Raw genomic sequence first — 16,273 nt, 5'->3', positions numbered from 1 at the left:
CTAGAAGAGTGTTTTTACTATAGTATACGTATACGCGTCAGCAATTGGCCATATTGGCGGAACTGAACATAAACAATGTCAATGAACAAAATGGAACTTATATATTTTGCTGATTATTGCTGCTGAAAATGGTCAATTATTGTCATGTTTTGGGCTGTACTAATCGGTCAGACCGGGAAAACATCTGAAGTACTATAGACTGCCAAAAGTTGAGAAGAGTGCTAGAAAACTGAGGAACAAAAGGCATTTGTGGTTGGCAACTGACCCAGGATTTCCAGGACAAACGTCTTGACAACCTTCATGTTTTTTCTTATTATTTCCAGTCAGGTAGGTGAAACATTAAGCTATAAATATAAATATTACATAAATATTTTAATTAATACTGCTCATATGTATCTTTACCATCTACTAACTTTAGTTTGTCAAAATATTGAGCTTTTTCCTGCTTACTAAGTCCTTCTCTATATGATTTAACACCTTCCACACCCTTTCTTCCAGTAGTTTAGCCAGCATAAATTAGCAGAACAACATTTTCAGTAGTACATTAACCCTGCAATCCATGCTGTTGTTTACATCCGATGCCAATATGGCCGCGCATCCGGGTAACTGCCCAAACCATAAACGGTAAAACTGTTTGCACTACAAACCAGTGTGCTCATAATTACGATAAAACATTAATACAATATGCTAAGACACACCAGTTTCCAGTATCAAGCAGCAAACTGAGCTGTTGGATAAGACTGAAGCCAGAACTATACAATTTCCAAATGACCGGCGCGCCCACTCTTACGATTTGGGTCTACAAATGAACTTATGACTCGGCTTTGAGTTGCAACTCGCTTTTCTGTATCAGTGGCATAAAGTCAACTTTATGCCACTGATACAGAAAAGCGAGTTGCAACTCAAAGCCGAGTCATAAGTTCATTTGTAGACCCAAATCGTTCGGTTGATTGTTTTACAGTGTTGTAAAAATAGACTAGCAAATGCCACGATTATGTAATACACCGTATTGTAAACAAAAGTATTCATCTTAGAATCGGAGGTGAATCAAACTTGTCATCCCACGAGAATTATATGGAATTGCGTCGATCGCTTTAGAGGATGTTTTGGCATTCAGCGGATGCATTTCACTCGTGCATTAGATTTGAAAGCACGCATAGTTTCCGATGCAAAGCTTTTTCGGGTCATATGTGGTTTTTTTTCTAATCCGACTTTTCCTCAAACCGTACAGACAGCTGTGGGAAACTCGCGTATGCCCACCGATGATGCCATGTGGCCAAAGCAGCTGTGTGGCTGATAACCAATGACAGGCAGAAGACGCCGCGCGGAGCTGCGGCATGCGTCGCGTCGCGCCGCGCTGATATTTAAACCATCCACACATCGCGCATGCCAGAGATGCGAGCTGCAGCGATTTCTACGCTGAGAACGGAAAGATGCTGCCCTTCCCGAGCCGTCGCGGTCATGGATTAAGCTGGATTTCAGGACACACCTGTAGATTTTTCACCTGCTCTGCATAATGCCTTATCTCAGACAGTTCCTGATTTTAGTGCTCTTCCTGGGCTCGTTTGGCGAATGCCGGAATAAACACACCACGAGAGAGAGGAGGTGGACAGGAGCGGTGGAAACTCAGAAGCATGGGACGTAAGTGGCATTTCAGTCTTTGACAACTGAACTTGGATTGACATCTCATGCGGATGATCATGTGGATTTCACTCGCACATTGCAGGGCTCATAACTGATGATGAAAAAGATGCTGATGTTGATGACTGTTGTGATCATGATGATGAATATAGCAATAATCACATTGAAGATGACTAAAGATGTCTGTCAACAAGTAGTCTAGACACAACATATTTGTTTTCATCTATTTAACTAATCACATTGAGTTTTCAGTGTTTCAACTCTATAGTTTATTCATCATTTACTTTTTTTTTAAACTTAAGGTTTAGTGGGTTTTACAGTCTGCCTGTACCGATATTATACAGTTTAAATACAGCAACTGAGATATACAAAATTATTAGTGCTGGGTTAAGATTAATTACATCCAAAATTAATTTTTTTTTTGTGTACATAATATGTGTGTGTACTGTGTATATTTATTATGTGTATATATTTAAGAAAAATATGTGATGTTTATATATTAAATATATTTATTTCATATAAATTATATGAATATGTAAATACATCTAAATATATTCAAAATATATTATAATACTGTATGTGTGTGTCTTTATATATACATAATAAATATACACAGTACACACACATATATTGTATAAACAAAAACGTTTAAATTTGGTTGCGATTAATTGCAATTAATTGTTGCCCAGCACTAAAAAATGATAGAAATTTACGTTAAAACGCATGTCTGGTTGACAGTTTGTGCTTTCCTTGTGTTTTTTTGTCAGAAAATCTAAGAAAAGCCTCTGAATTAGGTGGTAATTTTAATTAAACTTGTTTTTTATTAAAAAACAAGTGGTGTTATAGTCTATGCATCTAATTATCTGCATTTTGATCCACATATTAGTATATATGTGACCCTGGACTTAAGGTCTTAAGTCGCTGGGGTATATTTGTAGCAATAGCCAAAAATGCATTGTATGGGTCAAAATTATTGATTTTTCTTTTATGCCAAAAATCATTAGGAAATTAAGTAAAGATCATGTTCCTTGAAGATTTTTTGTAAAATTCCTACTGTAAACATATCAAAATGTAATTTTTGATTAGTAATATGCATTGTTAAGAACTTAATGTGGACAACTTTAAAGGTGATTTTCTCAGTATTTTGATTAATTTGCACCCTCAGATTCCAGATTTTCAAATAGATGTATCTCAGCCAAATATTGTCCTATCCTAACAAACCATACATCAATAGAAAGCGTATTTATTGAGCTTTCATATGATGTATACATCTCAGTTTTGCAAAATTTAAACTTATGACTGGTTTTGTGGTCCAGGGTCACATATGTATGTTATGGAGGAACGCTAGCTTTGCATTTTAGGGTTAAACGAAAACTTACTACAAATAAAAAAAACTGCAAAAATGTATTAAAAATGTATGACACTTCTGTTAATCGATGAAGAGGCCAGTCATCGGCCGTTTCATGTTCAAAATATCATATGCACAGTAAAAAAAAGAAAAAAAGTTTTTCGAAGTTGTAAGTAAAACAAAGATGGAGTATGTTTTATAAGACAATCAGCTGCATTTTTTTTAGTCATTATTTGCAACCCTGGGCCACAAAACCAGTCATAAGTAGCACGGGTATATTTTTAGCAATAGCCAACAATACATTATACGCGTCAAAATAATAAATTTTTCTTTTCTGCCAAAAATCATTGGGATATTAAGTAAAGATCATGTTCTATGAAGATATTTTGTAATTTTTTTACCATAAATATATCGAAACGTAATTTTTGATTAGTAATATTGATTGCTAAAAACTTAACTTGAACTGTAAAGGCGATTTTCTCAATATTTAGATTTTTTTGTACCCTCAGATTCTCAGCCAAATATTGTTCTATCCATAAGCTTTCAGATCATGTATAAATCTCAATTTCAAAAAATTGACCCTTATGACTGGTTTTGTGGTTCAAGGTCACATTTGTGATTTTTTTCTCAAAAGTCAAAATCATTTTAAGCTAAAGTTTCAGTGTTTCATATCTATACTGGCCCATTACTAATTACAAGCATTTGACGATAATGCATCTGACGTATGTGTTCAGACATGCCAGGGCTGCACATAGGAACTGAGGTGATGCTCTGAACTCATTCATTGATGTCTTTCGCAGACTCATTTTTCGACCACCTTTATTAGCCTGATTTCTATGTGACGGCAGAGTGCCGTAAATGAGGCCAGGGGCCGGGGCGCAATTAACGTGAACCAGACAGATGATACCGCCACTGAACCGAACATGTATCACTAGCGTGCTCAAACTGGTGCTTCTTACTCAGACAAACAGCCACGTGTCACAGGCATGTTTCTCCCATCTGCCAAGGACAGTACGTTGGCACAAAGCTGTCGTGACCAAAAGCTGACAAGGGTAGAGCTTCACGGGTGTATAAAATTAAAACAAACAAGCAATCTGAAGAATTAACATGTTGTTTGAGTGCAAATTTGCATGAGAAAATCCAGCAGTATCGCTGCAGACAGGGTGCCAGTCATGGCAAGCTGCCTTCTGTCTCATATTCGCAACAGGAAATAAATTACAAATGGCATGAAGCTGAGAGGAGCGAGGCAGTCAACTTTTGAGTCACTGTCAGCGATTATTATATCACCACATAAAGAGTTAATTATGTGCATTGTTTGACTGGAACAATCACAGTTCGTGAAACCAGTGTTCAGGACTCATCTGAGCATCTGTCGATAAGATCTTCTGTAATTTGAAACAGATCCGGCTGCTGCAGCTAGTTCACAACTGCCTTAACAATTCGTTGATACAAGCCCCGTGCATGATCTTAATCCGTCATTACACTTTTGTGGCTGCATTTTCACAGAAATTATATAAACCTCATTGACTTTGAGGGTTCAGGCTGAATTTTTCATGTAACCTCTGGTAGATTTCACATTGTCTAAATTCATGATATAAGAGGCTGATCTGAGTTGTTTGTGATTTTTGAAACCCACAGCTCCCTGGCAAAGAAGCCACCGGATGTGACAAAGTCACGGCGACTGAAAACCGAGCAGTTGTTGAAAGTGGACGACCATGACTTCACCATGAGGCCTGCGTTTGCAGGTTAGTATTTCATTCTTCTGTGTTGCGAATGTAAATTCCATTCTTTGCCTTAATTTATAAGACACAACCTCACTCAGAGACTATTTTTAAAAAATCTTCAAAGAGTTGTAGAGTACATGCTATGTAAAAGGTTTAAAGTCAACATCTTTTGGAGATTAGTCAAAAATAGTAAAAAAAAAAAAAGACGTAAGTCCTGTTGACAAAGCTTATAAAGTACCATTATGATATCTTAACTCCATTAGCTACCTAAAAGCCACTGAAAATTCTTTTAGTTGCACTGTTTTCTTCTGATGTACAGGTTACACATTTAATATGCACAGTTTGAGAACATCCAGGTCAGTTATTTGACCAGCAGGCATTCAATCTACATTGGCTCCCTCTAGAGGGGTAAACAGCTATTAAGCACTGCTGTGGCCTGTAATTAAGACTGGGAATTTAGTTTCACTGGAGTGCATGTGGTTTTGAGAATTTGAGTTTGTAATGTGCATTAATATGCAGGTAATTTTAGCCCATTATTATTTGATATTAAGCCATAGAGTTGCCTATATTGTGTATCATATACCCAAAACAATTAGTTGTACATATCATTTTTAATTCATCAAATGTGAATCTGGACCACAAAATAATGGCAATAGCCAACAATACATTGCATGGGTCAAAATTATCGATTTTTATTTTATGCCAATAATCATTTGGAAATTAAGTAAAGATCATGTTCAATGAAGATACCTTGTAAATTTCCATAAATATATCAAAACTTAATTTTTGATTAGTAATATGCATGGCTAAGAACTCCATTTGGACAACTTTAAAGGTGATTTTCTCAATATTTTGATTTTTTTAACAAACCATACAACAATGGAAAGCTTATTTAATCAATTTTGAGATGAGGTACAAATCTCAATTTCAAACAATTGACCCTTATGACTGGTTTTGTGGTCCAGGTTCACAAATATACAATTCTAGAAAGAAACAAAACTTTTTTTGTTTAAAATTGATTCCTCACTATTGCTAGGTCACTAATCAAAAAAGTAAATTTGTGTCATTAATCATTTGACTCTCTGTACAGATAGTTTTTGCTTTCATTGAAGTACAAGATTCACAATATGTGTCCCTGGACCACAAAACCAGTCTTAAGTAGCACGGGAATATTTGTAGCAATAGGCAAAAATACACTGTATGGGTCAAAATAATCGATTTTTCTTTTATGACAAAAATCATTAAGATATTAAGTAAAGATCATGATCCATGAAGACTTTTTGTACATTTCCTACCATAAATATATCAAAACTTAATTTTTAATTAGTAATATGCATTGCTAGGAACTTCATTTAGACAACTTTGAAGGTGATTTTCACAATATTTAGATTTTGTTTGCAGATTTTCAAATAGTTCTTGGCCACATATTGTCCTATCCTAACAAACCATACATCAATGAAAAGCTTATTTATTCAGGCGATGTATTTAAAAAAAAATTACCCTTATGACTGGTTTTGTGGTCCAGGGTTACACTTCATATTGGAGAACATAATTATTATGTTTTACTCAAACATGTACAGTCATGGCCAAAAGTTTTGAGAATTACATAAATATTGGAAATTGGAAAAGTTGCTGCTTAAGTTTTTATAATAGCAATTTGCATATACTCCAGAATGTTATGAAGAGTGATCAGATGAATTGCATAGTCCTTCTTTGCCATGAAAATTAACGTAATCCCGAAAAAAACTTTCCACTGCATTTCATTGCTGCCATTAAAGGACCTGCTGAGATCATTTCAGTAATCTTCTTGTTAACTCAGGTGAGAATGTTGACGAGCATAAGGCTGGAGATCATTATGTCAGGCTGATTGGGTTAGAATGGCAGACTTGACATGTTAAAAGGAGGGTGATGCTTGAAATCATTGTTCTTCCATTGTTAACCATGGTGACCTGCAAAGAAACGTATGCAGCCATCATTGCGTTGCATAAAAATGGCTTCACAGGCAAGGATATTGTGGCTACTAAGATTGCACCTAAATCAACAATTTATAGGATCATCAACAACTTCAAGGAAAGAGGTTCAATTCTTGGTAAGAAGGCTTCAGGGCATCCAAGAAAATCCAGCAAATGCCAGGATCGTCTCCTAAAGAGGATTCAGCTGCGGGATCGGAGTGCCACCAGTGCAGAGCTTGCTCAGGAATGGCAGCAGGCAGGTGTGAGCGCATCTGTATGCACAGTGAGGCCAAGACTTTTGGAAGATGGCCTGGTGTCAAGAAGGGCAGCAAAGAAGCCACTTCTCTCCAAAAAAAACATCAGGGACAGATTGATCTTCTGCAAAAAGTATGGCCAATGGACTGCTGAGGACTGGGGCAAAGTCATATTCTCCGATGAAGCCTCTTTCCGATTGTTTGGGGCATCTGGAAAAAGGCTTGTCCGGAGAAGAAAAGGTGAGTGCTATCAGTCCTGTGTCATGCCAACAGTAAAGCATCCTGAGACCATTCATGTGTGGGGTTGCTTCTCATCCAAGGGAGTGGGCTCACTCGCAATTTTGCCCAAAAACACAGCCATGAATAAAGAATGGTACCAAAACACCCTCCAACAGCAACTTCTTCCAACAATCCAACAATAGTTTGGTGAAGAACAATGCATTTTCCAGCACGATGGAGCACCGTGCCATAAGGCAAAAGTGATAACTAAGTGTCTCGGGGACCAAAACGCTGAAATTTTGGGTCCATGGCCTGAAAACTCCCCAGATCTTAATCCCATTGAGAACTTGTGGTCAATCCTCAAGAGGCGGGTGGACAAACAAAAACCCACTAATTCTGACAAACTCCAGGAAGTGATTATGAAAGAATGGGCTGCTATCAGTCAGGATTTGGCCCAGAAGTTGATTGAGAGCATGCCCAGTCGAATTGCAGAGGTCCTGAAAAAGAAGGGCCAACACTGCAAATACTGACTCTTTGCATAAATGTCATGTAATTGTCGATAAAAGCCTTTGAAACGTATGAAGTGCTTGTAATTATATTTCAGTACATCACAGAAACAACTGAAACAAAGATCTAAAAGCAGTTTAGCAGCAAACTTTGTGAAAACTAATATTTGTGTCATTCTCTCAACTTTTGGCCATGACTGTAGAGTTCATGCAGCTCAGGAGCTGTTGTCATTGAAGCAAAGGGCTAGAAACCAATTACTTTCTGAAATCCATGCTTATTTTTCATGTAAATATTCCACTCGAATCGCTACGGTGGTAATATAATTGGTCTGTTGATTTCATGTTAAGAATAATAACTGAAGTTTTTTTTCTCTAGAAATAAGTCAGCATGCTTTGATTTAATTTATGCATGGACATGGAGTGTCTCTAACCTTGATTTCACATATTTCCTTTACAAAGCAATACCTTATTAAACCCGCTCAGATCAGTTGCAGTTAGATTTTTTTTAAGCTTCTAGCTTGGCAGATGGTGCCTTTTTACACAGCTTTTTACACAAGTTTTAATGAGATTTTCACTGTTTGAAAAGTTAACAATCAATCAGATTACATGAAAAACAGCTGGATGTGTGTGCAGATTGATTCTCTGGGAAGATGAGGTTACAAAATAGGCCAAAAAATGCAAATTGACATGATTTATTCCCCTTATTTAGTTCATAACCTACAGTTCAAATCAAAATGTATTGAAATTTCTCACATTCTCACAGTTTATTCACTATAGTTTAGAAAATGGTTATAAAATATGACAAGAACTGTGTCAACTGTGTAACTTTGATAGAAAGCTATATAATGGATTACAATCAACCAAAAATTTGATAGAAAGCCATGTAATGGATTCACACAACTATCAATACTTTGTTGACCCATTACCAAGCAATGTTTAATTTTGTTCAAGAATGTACAATTATTAAGGACTAATGACTTCTTGTGGCTTTAGAAGACTGGTGCTTTTTCATTTTTAGTAGGTTTATTTTCTTTTTTGAAGTTTGACAGTCATGGTCGCTATGAACTGTCATCGCAATGGTGTAAAGATTCAAAAACTCTTACTTTTGTGATAAATTGAGAAAAATAACAAATATTTCTTTAGAATGACAGGAAGATTAGAAAGTTATAATTTTCATTTTTGTATGATTTATTCCTCTAATGCAGAGACTTTTCTACCGTGGCTAGAGTGGTATTAAAGGATGCTATAAGGGGAAGCTTAAGGCAATTCTTTAAGTGTACAACACTTAAAAGTTTGCATGGCAAAGGCTAAGAACTCATGAACGTTCTCTTGCCAGTCTATACAGTCCCCCCTTTTCTTTTTTTAATGATGTGTTCCTATATAGGGCAAAGAAAAAGAAACGCTCCCGCATTTGATGCCGTTCCTCCTATGAATAGAGTATCTAAAAAGTCACTCATTTGGATGCTCTGACTCGGCGTACGTTTGGGAATTGCTCTTTGTTCAGCAGGGGGTCACAGCAAAGGGAATGAAAATAGCCCAAACATATTCACCCCCTCAGACGCATACACAGATCTGTCAGCTCTGTCAGTGATGCATTGTTGCATCTGGTTGATGCTGAAAACCTCACTGCTAGTTCAACACATGATGTAATCGGTTCACAACTGTCATCCAATGTCATTGATTCATAGTATTAGAGATTTTCACCAAGGGGTTAAAGGGCATTTTCATTTGCTTTTCTTCTAAAAACGCTAGAAAGATAGATAGAAATAAATGAACAGTAAGATGTTTTATGTTTTTAAAGTCTCTTCTGCTCACCAAGCCTGCATTCATTTGATCCCAAGTACAGCAAAAACAGTAACATTTTGAAATATTTTTACTATATAAAATTACTGTTTCCTATGTGAATATATTTTAAAATGTAATTTATTCCTGTGATTTCAAAGCTGAATTTTCAGCATCATTACAGTCTTCAGTGTCACATGATCCTTTAGAAATCATTCTAATATGCTGATTTGCTGTTCAGGAAACATTTTTTTATTATTATTAGTATCAATATTTAAAAAGTCAAGTACATTTTTTCAGGATTTTTTTGATGAATAGAAAAATCCAAAGATCAGCATTTAAAAATGATGACAAAGACATTTATAATGTTACAAAAGATTTCTATTTCAGATAAATGCTGTTCTTCTAAACTTTCTATTCATCAAAAATACATGAAAAACTCTACTCAGCTGTTTTCGACATAATAATAATAAATGTTTTTTGAGAATATTAGAATGATTTTTGAAGGATCATGTGACTGGAGCAATGATGCTAAAATTTCAGCTTTGAAATCACAGGAATAAATTACATTTCAAAATACATTCAAATAAAAAGCAGTTATTTTAAATAGTAAAAATATTTCAAAACTGTACTGTTTTTGCTGTACTTTGGATCAAATAAATGCAGGCTTGGTGAGCAAAAGAGACTTCTTAACAAAACAATAAAAATCCTATTGTTTAAAAACATTTGACTGGTAATGTACATGTATATGTCTGTTTTTAGTTTTGTTCAACGTAATTAATACATTTACTGTTTTTTTCAGTAAATGCCACATAAGTGAAAGGACATTGTTGGGTGCAAAAAGCTCCCTACAACTAGGTTCTAAAAGCCACCCATTAAAAGGCAAAGACCAAGGCAAAAAATGCCACGGAGATGTAGAATAGCTGCACATTTTTGTACATAATTGAAGGGGGTTGGTTTGTTGAGAAGGATGTGCTTATACATGACAACACCTTTAGTACAGACTGTACTAAAACCAAAATTATTCAGCAACTCTTCTTAAAATACTGATAAGGTTATGAAATACCAGTGATGAAATAATCAGGTCGGTTCAGAACAAGAGGTTATTTTGCATGTAGACATTTCTCAAAAATATTCCTGTATCAAAAGTATTTCTATGATCATTTCTTTTCACAGAACTTGTTGCTCTGTTAGTATTTAGTTTTATATATTTTTTTTACATTTATTTTAATTATGCAATGAGCTATTATAAAATGTACTCTGTGAAATATGCCTATACTGACATTGTAGCTCTGAAATGCCATATGATGCCAGATGGACCAGATTGTGTTAAAACCAAAACAATAGAGAAGCTCTTCTACATAAAAGGTTGTGAATTGCAGAGTGACTAAACAGGCTGGTTCAAAACAAGGATTTGTTTTGCATATAGATGTTTCTCAAAAATATATTGCTGTATCAAAAGTATTTGCATAGCTTTGTTGAACCATTTCTTTTCACAGCTCAGTCAGTATTCTCAGTCAGTATCCTTTCCTCCTTTCCTTTCAATAACAAACATTGTATATAAACTGAAGCACATTAAACCAGGATACTTGTTGTGTCCTATCATTTTAGACAATGCTTTAGCATGCATTTCATCGACCAGTTGCAGTATATTGCTGTATCAAAAGTATTTGCATGGCTTTGTTGAACCATTTCTTTTCACAGCTCAGTCAGTATTCAATAACAAACATTGTATATAAACTGAAGCACATTAAACCAGGATACTTGTTGTGTCCTATCATTTTAGACAATGCTTTAGCATGCATTTCATCGACCAGTTGCAGTATCCTTTGCGATGATTAGTAAAAGGTAGCGCAGGTATAATGTGCCGTGTGTACTGCATAAATGAGATTTACTTCAGAAGCAAAAGAGAATTGCTAATGCACGACTGCAGTCTGGTTTAAATCCAGAGACGGCTAACTGATGGTGCATAAAGCTTATGCCTAATCCTCCACAAGGGGAGTATCGGTTGATGTACACAGGACATATAGCACTCACTGCTTGTTTACGGGTCATTACAGGGCAGTATGTGTTTCTTGATGTGAGGGATTACACATATTAAAGATTGGTATCATGTTGTAGATGACACACATCCCTGTTTACTTCTTTCTGCAGATTTGCATATGCGCAGTGTTGCTTTCAGTAATAATGTTTGGGCCAGCTGGGCCAGCAGCGTTTGAAAATCAGATACGAAATGAAATGAAAGATCAAAAGATATCAAATAACAGCTCCATGCCAGGATGCCACATGTCTCAAAGCTAGCTGCCTTTTTCGTGTTATTCGAACAGTCAAAATTGAGTTCTGATATTCGCCGAAAGGATCAGTTAGTCTTACGAGCTGCATGTGAAACTGAGGACGATTGTAATCACATTACATTTTGTTGCCTCTCTTTCTTTTCTCGCTTTTTTCTATTCATCCGTTAAAGACTTAAGCATTCGTCTGTCCATCTGGAGGATCGCTCGATGTGCTATGGACTGAGGCGCTGTGGTACTGGTGACGAGATTAATCTGGCAGCGGTTTGTACTGACCGGCCGGTCAGCCAACCTCGTGGATTAGCACATGCAACAATCCCAGCCTGCCCTGCCCCGCAGACAGCTGGTTTAAAGACCGCCCACTAGTCAAACATCAACCAGCGATCACCAGCTCAATGACACAGCCTCGGGAACTTTGAAAAAAAAAATGCTGTTAATAAAATCATCCCTGGAAAGGGGTGATTTGATCTTTTTTTTAAAAGAAGTTCACCTTAAAATAAACAGCATGTCATTTCAAACCTCTAAGACTTACTGTCTTCTGTGAAACACAAAAGGATATATATTTTGTTGAGTTTTTAGAGGATAAAAAGTCATATGGGTTTGGAAAAACAGAAAAGTAGCTAACCTTAAAATAAACAGCATTATTTTGTTTTAAACCTCTAAGACTTGCTTTATTCTGTGAAAAACAAAAGGATACATTTTTATGAGTTCTTAGAGGATAAAACTGAATATTTATATATTTATTTATTGATTGATTAACTATGCCTTTAATGAACATTTTGTTGTCATCATTATGTTGTTTCCAACCTTTTTGACTTTGTTTCTTCTGTGGAACACAAAAGACATATTTTTATGAATTTTAATAGGATAAAAAGTGTGTAAATAGAAAGAGAAAATGTATTTATTTATTTATTTATGTTGATGAACGTAATTTCTATGAATTTAAGAAGACATATGGTTATATGGTTTTGGAACAACATGAGAAATACAGAATGTATATATATATATATATATATATATAGATGCACATGTATGTATGTATGTATGTATGTATGTATGTATATATATATAGGTGCAGCACAGACTGAAGTAGTTTAAGTCTTTGGTTCTTTTAATTGTGATGATTTTGGCTCACATTTAACAAAAAACCACCAATTCTCTAATGTCCAATTAGAATATAGTGACATGCCAATCAGCTAATCAACTCAAAACACCTCCAAAGGTTTCCTGAGCCTTCAAAATGGTCTCTCAGTTTGGTTCACTAGGCTACACAATCATGGGGAAGACTGCTGATCTTACAGTTGTCCAGAAGACAATCATTGAGTACGTTTACATGGACAACAATATTCCGATTTTAACGTGATTAAGACAATACTCTGATTAAGAAGCAACCATGTAAACTGGTATTTTTGATTAATTTAATCCGACTAAAGTCATAATCGGAGTCAAACACAAATCGAAATTAAGACAGGTGGAGTATTCCTATTTTAGTCGCATTATGGAAGACATGTACACACCTTAATCACACTATTCCCCTTGTGTAGGACTTTTCTCCACATTTTGCGACAGGATACACACTAATGCTGCGTTCCAGGCAGGTTTTTCAGCTCGTAAATCACGTCTTCAAACCACGACTCAGGGCTTTGTAGCGTTCCAGGCAAGTCACGCCAAGCATTTATTATTTTTATATTATTAATAATTTGATTGCAACGTTATATTGTCCTAAACTCTATTTTTCCACCGTGTGCCACTTGCATAAACACCGCACCCCTAGAGGCTTTATTGTTTTGCGGGCTATGTCACGTCAGAACTCGGAACTGGGAGTACATCGATCTAGTACGAGTTCACGGGTGGGAATTCACGGGTTTGAGTGTCTTTCCAGTGCACTTTAACGGGTAGAAGTTTGGAAAAACACGGGTAACGGGTTGCCTGGAACGCGGCATAACGCTCTCAGTTGGTCGCACGTGCATATGCTTTGGTTTCATTTTTATTTATTTATTTTTTTTGCTACAACATGGGATTAATCAATGCTCATTGCTGATAAATAGTTTGTCTGTTATCATAACTTATAGTTTTATGGAAACGTAGTTAACATTCAACCCGTTCTTTTTCATTAGTATTATTTGTGATTTTAATTTTGTGAACGTGATTTCCGCTATTGGAATGTCTTAGGATGCTTTTCACTTTTACTTTCGAATTCGTGATCTTGGTTTTGCTTACATATATAGGCTACACCTATCAATTTTAAGATTAAAACAAATTCTTAAAGGTCCACTGAAGCGCCTTGAAACACGCAGCGTTATTCTATGTGGTGACGTACTTTTAACTGAAACAAAAACATATCGCCCAGCCCCGCCCACTAATTTTGAATAGCCAATAGCGTTCCATTTATATGCTCCGGCCAGAGCTGTTGAGCTCAGTAAAGCCGCATTTGTAAGCTTATGACAGCCACAGACTAATAATCACCCACAGGTTCAATATGAAACTCTTGCTAAAACGAAATGGTGATCATAATCATGCTGAGGCTGTGTAGTTTAATACATGCCGATCGCACATATGATCTGCTCCGTGTATTGTGTCTCTGTGTAGGGGGCGGGACATTACGGACTCTAGAGAGCATTTGATTGGACAGAACGTTTGATTAGAAACTGAAGTGCACGGTGATATCATCCAAATCCTTGCTTCATATTGGCGGAAGTGACGAGACTGTAAGTTTTGAATGCCCATATCTTGTAAACGCAAATTTTGTCATTGTTTTGAAGCACACTAGCTTGTAGATAATCTTAAGGCTAATATATTTATACTAAAAGCCAAAAAACTTTTTTGATTTCAGGGGGACTTTAAAAGATGGATTTGTTATTTTTAATTAAACAGCACAACAACAATAAAATAAAACTAGCTTACATAGCATCTATTAACAAAAACTAATAAGACGAGGCATGGACTCCATCACATGTTGTGTTATATGCCGACTAAACAATTTATTACAGGGCGCGCAAACACTGAGCAATCAAATTAATTAATAAAAAATAAATAAAAGAAAGCCTCCAAAGCGTAATGTGAGGTAAACGGCAAAGATAACAGGGATAACAAAAAAAGTAAAACTAAACTGGCTTTCGGTGACTGTGCTTGCGTGTGTGTTTTTTTTTTTTTTTTTTCTAAAAACTGACTGGCTCTGAAATGCTCGCTGTATGGAGCAGCACAGCATGCACTCGCACAAATGCGACCACGGCAAATTTTAACTCACACATTCAAAAAAATTTGTTGCATATGTCCAGAGCCACTTCAAGCTTTGTAAACTTAAAACCGAAACATCCAAAAGTCTATATGGAAGATGAACTGATAGCGTCGCGTGTGGACCTAATGATGTGTGTCATTAATCGATCTATGTCTATAACATGTAAAACGGGAACATGAAAGGAATATTCTAAAAGCAACTCATGTAAACAGCTTAATCATATTATTGTCTTATTCAGAATAAGGTCATTAATTAGATTACTGGTGTCCATGTAAACGTAGTCAGTGACAGCCTTCACAAGGAGGGTAAGCCACAAGCATTCATTGCCAAAGAAGCTGGCTGTTCACAGAGTGCTGTATCCAAGCATGTTAACAGAAAGTTGAGTGGAAGGAAAAACTGTCAAAGAAAAAGATGCACAACCAACCGAGAGAACCGCAGCCCTGAGAGGCTTCCCAAGCAAAATCAATTCAAGAATTTGGGTAAACTTCACAAGGAATGGACTGAGGCTGGGGTCAAGGCATCAAGAGCCACCACACACAAATGTGTCAAGGAATTTGGCTACAGTTGTCGTATTCCTCCTGTTAAGCCACTCCTGAACCACAGACAACATCAGAGGCGTCTTACCTGGGCTAAGAAAAAGAAGAAATGGACTGTTGCCTGGACTGTGGTCCAAGGTCCTCTTTTCAGATGAGAACAAGTTTCTTATTTCATTTGGAAACCAATGTCCCAGAGTCTGGAGGAAGGGTGGAGAAGCTCATAGCCCAAGTTGCTTGAAGTCAAGTGTTAATTTTCCACAGTCTGTGATGATTTGGGGTGCAATGTCATCTGCTGGTGTTGGTCCACTGTGTTCACTGCACCTGTTTACCAAGAAATTTTAGAGCACTTCATGCTTTCTTCTGCTGACCAGCTTTTTAAAGATGCAGATTTCATTTCATAGGGATTTGTAACAATATGAGAAAAACTGAACATTTATTTATTTATTTATAAACTTAATAAACATGTTGTTGTCATCATGATGTTGTTTCAAACCTCTATGACTTTCTTTCTTCTGTGGAACCCAAAAAGACATGCATTGTCTTTTTTAAGTGTGTAAATAGAAAGAGAAAATGCACTTATTTATTTACTCACATTGATGAACTATCCCTAGTTGAACATTTATTGTAATCATTGTCGTTCCAAACCTGTATGGCTTACTTTCTTCCGTGAAACATAAAAGGAGATATTGTTCATGAATTTTAAGAAGATAAAGTCATATGGGTTTGGAACAACATGAGAAAAACTGAATATTTATTTATTTATGAACTTAATTAACATGTTG

The 16,273-nt window shown here is 36.1% G+C and overlaps 1 protein-coding gene across 1 annotated transcript in view; it reads left to right on the top strand.

Moving 5' to 3' along the window:
* The first annotated feature begins 1,345 nt into the window (after window positions 1-1,345).
* The window catches only part of gabrr2a (gamma-aminobutyric acid type A receptor subunit rho2a), a 21,169-nt gene continuing 6,241 nt past the window's right edge, over window positions 1,346-16,273 (top strand). The window contains exons 1-2 of the mRNA XM_073827562.1: window positions 1,346-1,641; window positions 4,628-4,734. Of these exons, the coding sequence (XP_073683663.1) occupies window positions 1,517-1,641; window positions 4,628-4,734 (232 nt within the window). The 5' untranslated portion in view covers window positions 1,346-1,516. The remainder of the gene's footprint in view (window positions 1,642-4,627; window positions 4,735-16,273) is intronic.

The sequence above is a fragment of the Garra rufa genome, chromosome 21 (genome assembly GCF_049309525.1).
Source record: "Garra rufa chromosome 21, GarRuf1.0, whole genome shotgun sequence".
Lineage (NCBI taxonomy): Eukaryota > Metazoa > Chordata > Actinopteri > Cypriniformes > Cyprinidae > Garra > Garra rufa.
This window is presented reverse-complemented; position numbering and strand designations above follow the sequence as displayed.